At 44.3% G+C, this 13,706-nt stretch overlaps 1 protein-coding gene across 2 annotated transcripts in view; it reads right to left on the minus strand.

Moving 5' to 3' along the window:
* Positions 1-12,647, minus strand: part of ZBTB46 (zinc finger and BTB domain containing 46) — a 42,044-nt gene extending 29,397 nt beyond the window's left edge. For both annotated transcript variants that reach the window (XM_069751076.1, XM_069751075.1), the window contains exons 1-3: positions 12,572-12,647; positions 3,081-3,192; positions 1,043-1,986 (exon numbers count right to left, since the gene is read on the minus strand). In XM_069751076.1, coding sequence (XP_069607177.1) covers positions 1,043-1,952 — 910 coding nt within the window. In that variant the 5' untranslated portion in view covers positions 1,953-1,986; positions 3,081-3,192; positions 12,572-12,647. The remainder of the gene's footprint in view (positions 1-1,042; positions 1,987-3,080; positions 3,193-12,571) is intronic.
* Positions 12,648-13,706: the final 1,059 nt, after the last annotated feature.

Consider the following 13,706-nt stretch of genomic DNA (forward strand, 5'->3'; position numbering starts at 1 on the left):
ATAACTAGGCACCAACAGGAAACAGAACAGGTAGAGAAAGAGGGGACCTGGTCATGGACGCTCACGTAGCGTGAAGATACCGAGAATGAGATCCTGTACACAATGACAATGATGAAAAAGTTGCAGGGATTTTTCAATTAAAAGGGATATCTGTGACTTAAAAAACAGATCTCCTATCCTTAAAGTAGTTTTCCCAATTTTGGAAAATCCCTGTCCCCTGGCTGCCGTTTGTTAAAAATAAATAAAATAAAAACCGCACCCCCTCACCGTCCCCAATTCCAGCAATGAGTAACCGCAGCCGCTCCTAGTGTCAGTTAGGCCATATTCACACGGTCAGTAGTTGTAAGCCAAAACCAGAAGGGAACAATCAGAGGAAAAGTATAATAGAAACACGTCACCACTTCAGTATTTGGTCAGTATTTTACCTCAGTATTTGTAACCCAAATCCAGGATTGGGTGATAAATACAGAACGTGTGAACGTGGCCTTATTGTTGGCGGCGCTGACAACACCTCAACGGTGCTGCAGTCAATAAGTGAGCTCAACACTTCTGCCAGAGTTGGCCGTACGAGCCGCAGAGTTCAGCGATCGGCTGCAGTGCTTTCAATGTGACATCAGACAATAAAATACAACGTACACAGCGGCCGAGACTCAGAGCTGGACCCGGGGAGGGTGAGAAAATAACAGCTTGTTTGTATTTAAGAACATACTGAAACTGGGATACAGGGGCTTTTCTGTACCCGGAAAATCACTTAAATGATTCACTTTTCAGACTCCAGTTAGTAAAATGAAGGGGCACGGCTATGGTTTACACAGATACAGTACCTCATCCATACAGCTCCTACCATTTACTTAGTCCGCCATAAATCATTGATGGCATCTAAGGAGAAGCTGGGTAGGAACCAATTGGAGTTTGCCGCACAGCTATCCAAGAAATTCCAGCTGAATTATTTGACATAAAGGACAAGCAAACAAAACACAAGAAACAAAAGTGAAATACTGTAGAACAGGACGGACACGTGGCACTACCGGGCGGCACTTACCGGAATTGTCTTGGTTGCTGTACTGCCACTGGGTGCTGGAGATGAAGGACGGCTCCGGGGATCCTGTTCTGCAGTTCTCCACCATTTGCTGTGTGATATGCCTAACAGTCTCTTTATTCTTACGGTTCTTCCTGCGTCCCGAGTGCTGCCAGCCGTCCCCTTGCTCTACGTAGAGGTTTCCTGGGTCCCCTTTATTGACTGCTATGTAATGAGATGGGGAGACCTGCTCCTCCTTGATACGCATTGGTCCATAGCACACATCTCCTGGCCATACAGAAGATACCTCATCCTGACTGTCCACTTTCTGTTCGGCGTCCTCCTTGCTGTAACTGCTGCCACCTTCATGACAGCTGGCGATGGCAGAGTCTCCAGAAGAGTTGGCCGGGCTCGTCCTCCTAGCCAGCCATGGCGAGATACTACGTCCAGCCACCACGGCGGACAGCAAGGCCTCGGCACTGCTGGAAGGGGCGCCCATATCATATTCTACAAGTTCATCAGAAGTCTCGGATTTTATGCTGATTTCCAAAGCGGCCTTGATAAAGCTGTGGCAGGCCTGGACAATGTCCGTCATCTGGAGGTAACTGGCCGCAGACATCACCTCAATGACGTTCTTACTGGTCAACGCCAAGTGAGCCGAGTACATGAAGTCTATGATTGCCTTGAAGCCCTGGGCTGTGACAATGTCCAGTTGGGTGACTGTGGTCTGTTCGGACGTCTTCTGTACCTGACAGTAGAGGGTCTTGAAGTACCGGCTGCTGCCCAGCAGGACGTTCTTGTGCGCTTTGAAGATTTTCCCCTCCACAATGATGCAAACGTCACAGAGGATTCCATGTTGCCGCTGTTCGTTGAGCTCGTTTAGAAGTTGCCTGTAATGGGATGGGATCTCCATATCCTCCTTACGGTTATTCATTTGTGGATGTCTTTGGTTTACTGCCCCCACAAAACTGGTAATAAAGAGTAGAAATTAATTAGGAGTCACTGGAATTCTGTTTTTCTTTTTTTTTTTAACATACATCCATTCATTTTCCCAGTGCACTACAAGTGTCAGCACGCCCACAGGTAAAAGACATGACATTTTACAAAAAGTAAGGTGTACTGTCTGAGGAGGAGGAGGGGGGAGAACGATGATGGTTTCCGGGCATACAAGTACAAATGTTTCCCCTTGAAGATCAAAAAGAGCTGAAGAGCCTGGATCCAACATCAGAGGACATTCCACATTAGAGAACATCAAAGGGGTCACTCTCCCCTCCCCCCACGCCACTACCCCTACCCACACCCTATTGGGGTTTGCTTTGGGCGGTTGAATCCTGGTCTAAATAATCCCAGAGATTAGTGTCAATCCCACAGCAGAGAGAGGCGAGTCCGAGAAAACACAAGGAAAGATAAAAGACGGAGAAGCCTGACAGCGGCATCATCCTCCACTACGGAGTTCCATCAATAAGGGCTGTCAGTTATTTGGACATGGCAGGTCTAGATAATGGAGGGACAGAGGTTCCTCAATCAGGACCCTATGAGTGACTGAACATGCATTGCATTCTTGCCCCAGTGAGATGGATGCTGGGGTATCGGCAGTAGGACCTCATCATCACAGATAGTAGGATGTTAGGAGATGAACACAGACATGGCGGCACCATCGACGCCTAGCGGTTAGTGCCCACAAGAGCTCGTCTTTACCAGTCTGTGACATCAAAAGCATTACTGGTCTTGGTCTCTACTCACAGGATGAGTAAGTAACTGTGGTTTTCACACCTCTGACATGGAGCGGCGTGATCCAGCAGATGGAGGCCCCGTCCCAAGCCGCGCACCCTGCACTAAGGTTTTTCGGTGGAAACGCTTTGCACCGATGGTGTAAATGATACATGCACTATTAATAGAGATGCAGGCAGGTAGGTGAAATGCAGAAAATGTCATTACCGGGCTAAAAAGGAAAAAGGCAATAAAAGACTTGGGGACCTCAGTCTGTTGCTCCCCAGCTGATGTGGAACTATAAGTCTCAGAATGCCCTGGCAGACCACAGATGCGTAAACCAAGAACTCACCGTGTGTAGCAATTCTCTCAACCAATCTCCTTAGTAATCTTGACGGTGACAAAGTGTCAGTGAGGCTGCTGGCATGATGTCCCAGACCCCGGGGTGGAAGGTGGCAAATTTCCTAAAATGATAGTAAAATATTAATAAGTGATATAATCGACAGGAGAAACAGCCAATCACAGATCTCCCACCGACACAGGCAACAGATCAGCCACTCCTGCAAAAGGCAAGAACGGCGCCATATTGAGGTTTCTGATACTCTTTACTTTTTATGGGCACCCCGATATCTCCCTGATTTTCTTATTATTCAAACCTTGCAGACCATGGAACACTAGGACTGCAGCTCTGCCATGTAGGGACATTTGTTCCGCCAGTATAGATTAAAGGCTTCGTCCTCCCACATATTCATTTTTTACTTCCCAGCCGACCCCCCCAGCACCTACTACATGGGAAGATATCTAACACAAGGTGTGACCAGCTTAAAACTCAGCTAGTCATTTAGGTAGAAAGTCGATGTCATGCATTTTAAAGGGCCAGTACTCTTAATCTCAGCGGCTTATAATAGCGCAGAAGAACCTTGGCTGATAACAGCGACATATATGGCTGCAAATGCGTAGTGGGGTGTACTCAGTTCTGCACTTCCCATCACTCATTCCGTCCTTTGTCCAGCCTGATAGGTGACAATTAGTGATGAGCAAATATACTCGTTACTCGAGATTTCTCGAGCACGCTCGGGGGTCCTCGGAGTATTTTTTAGTGCTCGAAGATTTGGTTTTTCTTGCCGCAGCTGAATGATTTACATCTGTTAGCCAGCATAAGTACATGTGGAGGTTGCCTGGTTGCTAGGGAATCCCCACATGTACTTATGCTGGCTAACAGATGTAAATCATTCAGCTGCGGCAAGAAAAACCAAATCTTCTGGCACTAAAAAATACTCGGGAGGACCCCCGAGCATGTTCGGGAAATCTCGAGTAACGAGTATATTTGCTCATCACTAGTGACAATCAATACGGCCATCATTGGTAGTCCAATATCAAGGATTTACAGTAATACGGCTTGAATTAGGAGTATCCCTTTAAGTCATGTTCACATTTCCGCTCTTGTCTGCCAGGAAGATGATGATGATGGCAGCTGTCCCCACCAGGTCTGTGTCAGTTGGCAGAGCGTACAGCGTGTAATCAGACTGCTCCCAGCTCTGCGTATTGGCGGCGTCTGCTCATAAAGGGATGAGATCTATGTATTAAGTTACTTTCTACCCCCTGACTGGCACCTAAAACTGTACCCATCGTGTCTTAAAGGTATTCCCAGGCCCTGGTGGCATGCCCCCTTTTTAACGTATATGACTATCCAAGAAGCCAGGTTTATGCGTACTGCCCCTTTAAGCACATATAGTCTAATGTAACAGGGAATCAGAGCAAGAAAATTGCACAGAAACTATGAGAGAACAAAGTGCCCCAGATATCCGCCCCACATGGAGCAAGTGGCCCACTTTCCTCTCCAGTCACAAACCGCCACTCGCTTAATCCAGTCCTCCTGTATACGAGGCTCTCCGGATCTATAAACCGGCAATAGCCCCTCTGCTCACACGGAGAATAAATCAGCCAACCCAGCGCACGCCTCAGCCATAACACGCTCTGCCCAGGTCCAGTGCGGAACACGGGGGGGACGGCGACAAATAAAAGGGGGATAAGTGGGGGCCAGTCAGCAGCAGGAAGAGACCACAGGAGTATAACAGATAGTAAAATAATTGATAATGTCTGCAACATCTAAAAAAAAAAATTAGTAATGGAGCAACTTTGCAAATAGTCCTGGTTAGAAATCTACCGTTTTGTGTCTGCAGCTCCTATGCAGACCTATGTGTCTCTATGGTTACAGACTACAAACTGTTACTGTGTGCAGTCAGAACCCGCAGTCATGTTTTACTACTGGAGAGGTGTGTTTGTTACCTTAGAAACATACAAGTCAGCATTGGAGCTGCATACACAAAACGGTAAGTTATTTTGAATAGACATTTGCTCAAATGTGTACAATACCCTTTACATTTTTGCCAGTGAATCCTAACAAGTTGAGTGGGATTTTCCAAAGATCCTAATAGTCGTGGGGTCTGGCATACAATGGACAAGGCTGCTGTTATAGACAATGATTATCTAACAGGGTGGATTTTACATGCCCATTTTTATTTTTTATTTTTTTATTACCCTAGTGATAAGCCGCCTTGTTGCAGATAGTTGCCGCTCATCTCCATTGCTCGGCTGAAATAATGTAGATGGAAGGCACGCCATTGGGGCTGGTAACAATCCATTGCTGACAGCTATGTTAAGCCCAAGTTGAGAATTCCCCAGGGTTTTACGATGGCACCTCCTACCCACCAGAGGGGGCGGACATAACGTTGGTGCGACCTGTGCTGCCGAATACAAGCCCAAGTGGTAAGGGGGCCAGTACGACCCCCAAAGCAGGTGGAATTGTGCACGATAGTGAGCTGTTGGATGGCAAGGGGCCCATATATTGTTCTTGCACCGGGGCCCCTGTTCTGTGTCCGCTCCCACTAGCAGAATTCTGGGGAAGGGATCCGGACAACCATTTAGGGCTATCGTTCCACCCTACAAGTCAGTCTGGCCTTATCTAAAGTGGAATTCTAAAAATGCCTCCTTACCCCGGCGGCCCTCTCACCTACCGCTGATTAGATGTGGGGATGGGGCTGCCACTTAGGAGGGGGTATGGAACCACAAAATTCAGGGGTTTCACAGCAGCTGGAGAGCCACTGACTGCCAACCAGCAGCGCTGACAGAGGGGCAGCAGATCCTTCCCTACTGCTAGCATATATCGCTGATCAGTGCCAGGGCATGGAATATAATCAGCATGGCTTCTGCAGCATGCACTCACCACACCCAGGACAGCACTATGCCAGGGCCTCTGCCTACAGTACATGCCAGGACTAGGATTGGGGGGTGCCAGCCTTTCAGTGACCCAAGGCCGGGGTGTAGGGTTGGGTGGAGATGTACCCAAAGAAGCAAACGCAGTGGAGGATATAAACAGGATGTGTATAATAAGTAGGTCAGTGGTCTCCAGCCTGTGGTTATAGTAAAACTACAACTCCCAGCATGTCCTGGGAGCAGAACGAGTGACTGAAGTATCCAAGGCATTTAGTAATGTACCCGAACTCTTCGAATGCTACTCTGCATGTGTCCTTGACTTTCATGTCTGTAACAAGTCAATGGAAATCTGAACTGTACCCCATTATTTAGCATCACAAGCGTATTATTATTTGAGAAGAAGGGGTCCGAGCCCACCTGCCATCTGTGAGTTTTCATTGCGGCCAACTGTGAGGGTATATTACCCTGCAACGCACTGGGGGTGGGGGTGGGGACCGGTCAATTACAATAAATGGTTAACTTGCCATTACCCATTTAATTAAAACTTGGCACTTTCATGGGCGGCTGTGCAATAAATCCCATACCTGCAGCCCCCATAGCCACCTGCGTGGTTTCTGCAGGCTCAGGTAAAGCAGCGGCATAATGGGTTTCCTCTGTGTACGTTGGCTGTAGCTTAGATACCCCCTCTCCCTCCGCAGCCCTGGGGGACAGCTCCGCAGATTCCCCTTTTGGAGGTTACAGGAAGGAGGAGGGAAGGGAGGAAGGGTAGGGTGAGGAAGACAGAGACAAAAGAGGAAACAAGGGAAAAGGTGAAAGTATAGAGGGGGGCAGCAAGGGAAAAAAAGGGAGGAGGTTCAGTCCCTGGCACGCAACCACCTCTGTACAAAGCACAGCATTCAGTGCCCTGCCCAAGGAAGGCAACACCTTCCCCAACGCCCCAAAAATAGTCGCTCGCAAACTTCTGCCCTGCTGCATGAGGGCACAGGTGGTGCCCAACCCAAGATCGGCCCAAATGCATATACCCAGGACCTCGCCGCACCCTACCAACGCCAGCTGATGTCTCCCAATCGCAGTATTTTTTCTCTAGTTTCCTACCTTCTCCTGCACCCCAACATAAGCAGCACTTGGCACACAAGCATGGACCACAGACATAGCTGGCAAACGCGGGCAGTAATCTGAGGGGGCAACTCTATACTGCCTGATCTACTGCTGGGGAATCGCTCATAGTGCAATTCCCTAAGAAAGTGGATCCAACGTGACTACCGGTCCTGGCTGTCAGATGTGCCACAAACTTTCCTTCAGGAATCACTAATATGTAGCAACTTAAAAATGGGCACTACCCTGCAGTTTGCTGAGCAATATAATGCAAGCCTTTGCTCCCTGGTATCTGCCACCTCAGCTAGAAAGAGGATGAATAGGACAGGAGAGCACAAGCCATTGCTCCCTGTTATCAGCCATCCCACATTGTCAGTGGGAGGACTGACCGCAGATACAGAACATTACACATGTTTACAGGCAGAGCCAATGTATTCAGAAATACTACATTCCTAAGTGAATGCCCCCCACCCCCAAATACTTCACACAGCCGTCCATTTATCAAAGTACCCAGCGCTTACCAATTATTGACATTACACCCACCGAGGACACGGCCCCAGGACACCCACCCGGCGGCAGCCGCATAACCCACCAGACACAAGGGACTAGTAAAGGTAAGTAGGCTAGAAACACACGCTAATGTCACACCCGGAGCCCCCCCGGGCAAAAAACCCCCACCCACAGTGTGGAGACACAACCCGCACACACGGAGGCTAGGCTGTCATTTCTCACATTATTTGTATTTTTAAAGTCTGATGCACAAAACCAAACAAAAAGTTTCCAAAATGACAAATTGGGCTCAGAATCTAAAATTCTGCCTCAGTGACTGAGTCCATTCTATCACCCGGGGTACACAGGAACAACGCAGACACCTGCCCCCCACTAACCATGGAGTACAGGGGCAGAGAAAGCGTACACTGGGACCAACAGGGGGCATCACACAGCTCTGGGTCTGACATGTATAGCCAGGGTGAGGATGCAGAATCAAGAGCAGCAACATGTACATCTGCATGTTATAGTGTGTGTACAGTATGTATAATGTATGCATGTGCTGGAGAGATATATACATACATCATATACACACAGGTGTACGTGTGTGGTTTATGCCAGGTGCTGGATAAAATATATAATATATATATATACACACACACACACAGTGAGTGAGTGTGTACGTACACACACAAATATGCATACATTGTACATAAGCTCATTTTTGTAGGTGGGTGTATATATGTATATCTAGCACATGGCATATTTTATACATACACGCACTACATCAGTAAATATATATCACACGTGCAGACATTCATGCATACACAATTGTATATATGGCACATGACGTACTATATATCATGTACACACATCAAACATACATACACTATACATTACATGAGATATATATCTATATACACATATATATGTACAGACACTTATTATATAGCACATCATATACAGGAGCCATGCACACATTATATATACACATGCACTATATACTCCACGCACATATTTTATAATATATATATATATATATATATATATATATATATATATATATATATATATATATATATATACACACACACACTCTACATATACACTCATACGCACATTATGTAGCAGCTGATATACCATGCCCACATTATATATACTATATATACATGCACTATATACATGACATATTATATACATATATACCATGCCCACATTTTATATACCATATATACATGCACTATATACATGACATATTATATACATATATACCATGCCCACATTTTATATACTATGCCCACATTATATATACTATGCCCACATTATCTACTATATAATTGTCTAAGGGTCACTTCCGTATGCCTGTCATTCTGTCTGTCTGTCACAGATATTCATTGGTCGCTGCCTCTGTGTCATGGAAATCCAAGTCGCTGATTGGTCGTGGCTGTTTTGCCGCGACCAATCAGCGACGGGCACAGTCCGGAAGAAAATGGCCGCTCCTTACTCCCCGCAGTCAGTGCCCGGCGCCCGCATACTCCCCTCCAGTCACCGCTCACACAGGGTTAATGCCAGCGGTAACGCACTCCGTAACCGTGTGTCCCTAACCTTTTACGATTGATGCTGCCTATGCAGCATCAATAGTAAAAAGATCTAATGTTAAAAATAATAAAAACAAAAATCCTGCTATACTCACCCTCCGTTGTCCGACGATCCGCTTGCGCCCGCCGCCATCTTCCGTTCCCGGTGATGCATTGCAAAATTACCCAGAAGACTTAGCGGTCTCACGAGACCGCTAAGTCATCTGGGTAATTTCGCAATGCATCCTGGGAATGGAAGATGGCAGCAGCCGCGCGTGTATCGCCGGAGCTTCGGTGGATCCCGCTGGGTGAGTATATAACTATTTTTTATTTTAATTATTTTTTTAACAGGGATACGGTGCCCACACTGCTGTATACTACGTGGACTGTTAGATACCGCATAGCTGCTATATACTACATAGGCAGTGTTATATACTATGTGGGCTGTGCTATGTATTACGTGGCCACTGTTATATACTACGTGGCTGCTATTTACTGCGTGGGCTGTGCTATATATTACGTGGCCTGTGTTACATACTACGTTGCCTGTGTTATATACTGCATGGCTGTTATATACTGCGTGGCCACTGTTATATATTGCGTGGCCTGTATTAATTCATCGGGTATTCTACAATACATAGTATATAGCTGCCACATAGTATATAGCACAGGCCACGTAGTATTTGTCTGCTATATACTACATGGCCTGTTCTATATACTATGTGGCTGCTATATACATACATATTGTAGAATACCCGATGCGTTAGAATCGGGCCACCATCTAGTATATACATATATACCATGCCCACATTATATATACATTACATACTATATACACATATACCATGCCCACATTATATATACATGACATTATATACATATATACCATGCCCACATTATATATTCATTACATACTATATACACATATACCATGCCCACATTATATATACACATGACATTATATACATATTTCCTCATAGTTTGTAAGCTTGCGAGCAGGGGCCTCATTCCTCCTGGTATCTGTTTTGAACTGTATTCCTGTTATGCTGTAATGTCTATTGTCTGTACAAGCCCCCTCTATAATTTGTAAAGCGCTGCGGAATATGTTGGCGCTATATAAATAAAAATTATTATTATAATTATTATTATTACCATGCCCACATTATATATTCATTACATACTATATACACATATACCATGCCCACATTATATATACACATGACATATTATATACCATGCCCACATTATATATTCATTACATACTATATACACATACCATGCCCACATTATATATACACACATTACATACTATATACACATACCATGCCCACATTATATATACACACACATTACATACTATATACACATATACCATGCCCACATTATATATACACATTACATACTATATACACACATATACCATGCCCACATTATATATACATGACATATTATATACACATATACCATGCCCACATTATATATACATGACATATTATATACACATATACCATGCCCACATTATATATACATATATACCATGCCCACATTATATATACACATTACATACTATATACACATATACCATGCCCACATTATATATACATATATACCATGCCCACATTATATATACACATTACATACTATATACACATATACCATGCCCACATTATATATACATGACATATTATATACACATATACCATGCCCACATTATATATACATATATACCATGCCCACATTATATATACACATTACATACTATATACACATATACCATGCCCACATTATATATACACATTACATACTATATACACATATACCATGCCCACATTATATATACATATATACCATGCCCACATTATATATACACATTACATACTATATACACGTGACATATTATATACATATATACCATGCCCACATTATATATACATGACATATTATATACCATGCCCACATTATATATTCATTACATACTATATACACATACCATGCCCACATTATATATACATGACATATTATATACATATATACCATGCCCACATTATATATACGTGACATATTATATACATATATACCATGCCCACATTATATATACATGACATATTATATACCATGCCCACATTATATATTCATTACATACTATATACACATACCATGCCCACATTATATATACATGACATATTATATACATATATACCATGCCCACATTATATATACGTGACATATTATATACATATATACCATGCCCACATTATATATATACATGACATATTATATACATATATACCATGCCCACATTATATATTCATTACATACTATATACACATACCATGCCCACATTATATATACATGACATATTATATACATATATACCATGCCCACATTATATATACGTGACATATTATATACATATATACCATGCCCACATTATATATATACATGACATATTATATACATATATACCATGCCCACATTATATATTCATTACATACTATATACACATACCATGCCCACATTATATATACATGACATATTATATACATATATACCATGCCCACATTATATATACGTGACATATTATATACATATATACCATGCCCACATTATATATATACATGACATATTATATACATATATACCATGCCCACATTATATATATACATGACATTATATACATATATACCATGCCCACATTATATATATACATGACATTATATACATATATACCATGCCCACATTATATATATACATGACATTATATACATATATACCATGCCCACATTATATATATATACATGACATTATATACATATATACCATGCCCACATTATATATATACATGACATTATATACATATATACCATGCCCACATTATATATATACATACATGACATTATATACATATATACCATGCCCACATTATATATATACATGACATTATATACATATATACCATGCCCACATTATATATATACATGACATTATATACATATATACCATGCCCACATTATATATACATGACATTATATACATATATACCATGCCCACATTATATATATACATGACATTATATACATATATACCATGCCCACATTATATATATACATGACATATTATATACATATATACCATGCCCACATTATATATATACATGACATTATATACATATATACCATGCCCACATTATATATACATGACATTATATACATATATACCATGCCCACATTACAGTAACACTGTACATCTTCGCTCCCCAGCACAGGGGCGCATGCCACACACAGGCAGCAGCTCCGCTCCTCCCGGTTCCTGGGTGACATATTATGACCCGCTGCCAGACTCATACTAATAACATAGCGCGCAGACCCTGGCTCTCGGGTATACCGCCCACCCTGGCAGTGCCGCCCTCCCCCGGCCGCGCGGTGCAGCCCGCTATGAGCCGTGCCCGGTGCTGTGCGCCTTGTACCTGTGTCCAGTGTCCGGTCAGTCGGTGTCTGTCTCTGCTGCGCGTTCCCGACACTGTCAGAAGGCGCTGGGGGCGGAGACAGAGGCGGGGTTTCCTCACAGCCGGGAGGGGGCGTGGTGTCTACAGAATCAGACAGAGCGGGAGGACGCTCAGCGCTGACAGCCGGGGACAGCTATTCTCCGCCCACTGAGGGAAGGGAAGACGATAACTGGGCGTGACTAAATGGAAGAGGCTGGGGATTATACACTGGCACGCCCACGTAGCCGGCCGCATTGGTCAAAAGCCACTGGCTAATTCTACTAGTCCCGCCCATGTGTCAGCCGCTTGGAAGGAGGAGCTGTCTGCAAGGGGTGGGAATAACGAATCAAGACCACGTGGGGGACTCGGGGAACACGTGACTAAGGAAATGCCATTCAGGGTCAGTGTCGCCTACCAGTCGTGGTTGGCCATTGTGCTGCCCCATTATACCCCTGTAAGCTGTGCTTGTGACGTGCCCTGACCACGTGTGCCATATTTAGGACATAAGGAAACCTGGAGGAACCCATGGGACGTCCATGAACTTCTATGGAGTCATGTAATATACTTGAGTGGCACAAAACTTCAGGCGGGGGGCTGCATCAAGTTTAAGTGACCCCAAAAATGTGTGTGATTTGTGTATTTTGTTCCACACTTTTGGATTTGGCTGTGAAATAAGAAAAAAATCAGGTTGCAAGCCAGTCATACAGTCAATCAGGGTAAAGGCAAAGAAGTTTAATTCTCTAAATTTAAAGGGTTAATTCCATCTCTGCTCTTAATGGAGATGGGGACTACGGAAACAGACGAGGGCCAGTAAAAATGAGTGAGAAAAGTAGCTCAGCTCTGTATAAGGCTTCCACCTCCACTGGGGACCCTCACCGGACGGGCGGATCCTGACCCCTGACCCTCACCAGATGGGCGGACCCTGACCCTCACCGGACGGGCGGACCCTGACCCTCACCAGATGGGCGGACCCTGACCCTCACCGGACGGGCTGACCCTCACCGTACGGGCGGACCCTGACCCTCACCGGACGGGCGGATTCTGACCCTCACCGGACGGGCGGACCCTGACCCTCACCGGACGGGCGGACCCTGACCCTCACGGGACAGGCGGACCC

The sequence above is a fragment of the Ranitomeya imitator genome, chromosome 2 (genome assembly GCF_032444005.1).
Source record: "Ranitomeya imitator isolate aRanImi1 chromosome 2, aRanImi1.pri, whole genome shotgun sequence".
Taxonomy (NCBI): Eukaryota; Metazoa; Chordata; class Amphibia; order Anura; family Dendrobatidae; genus Ranitomeya; species Ranitomeya imitator.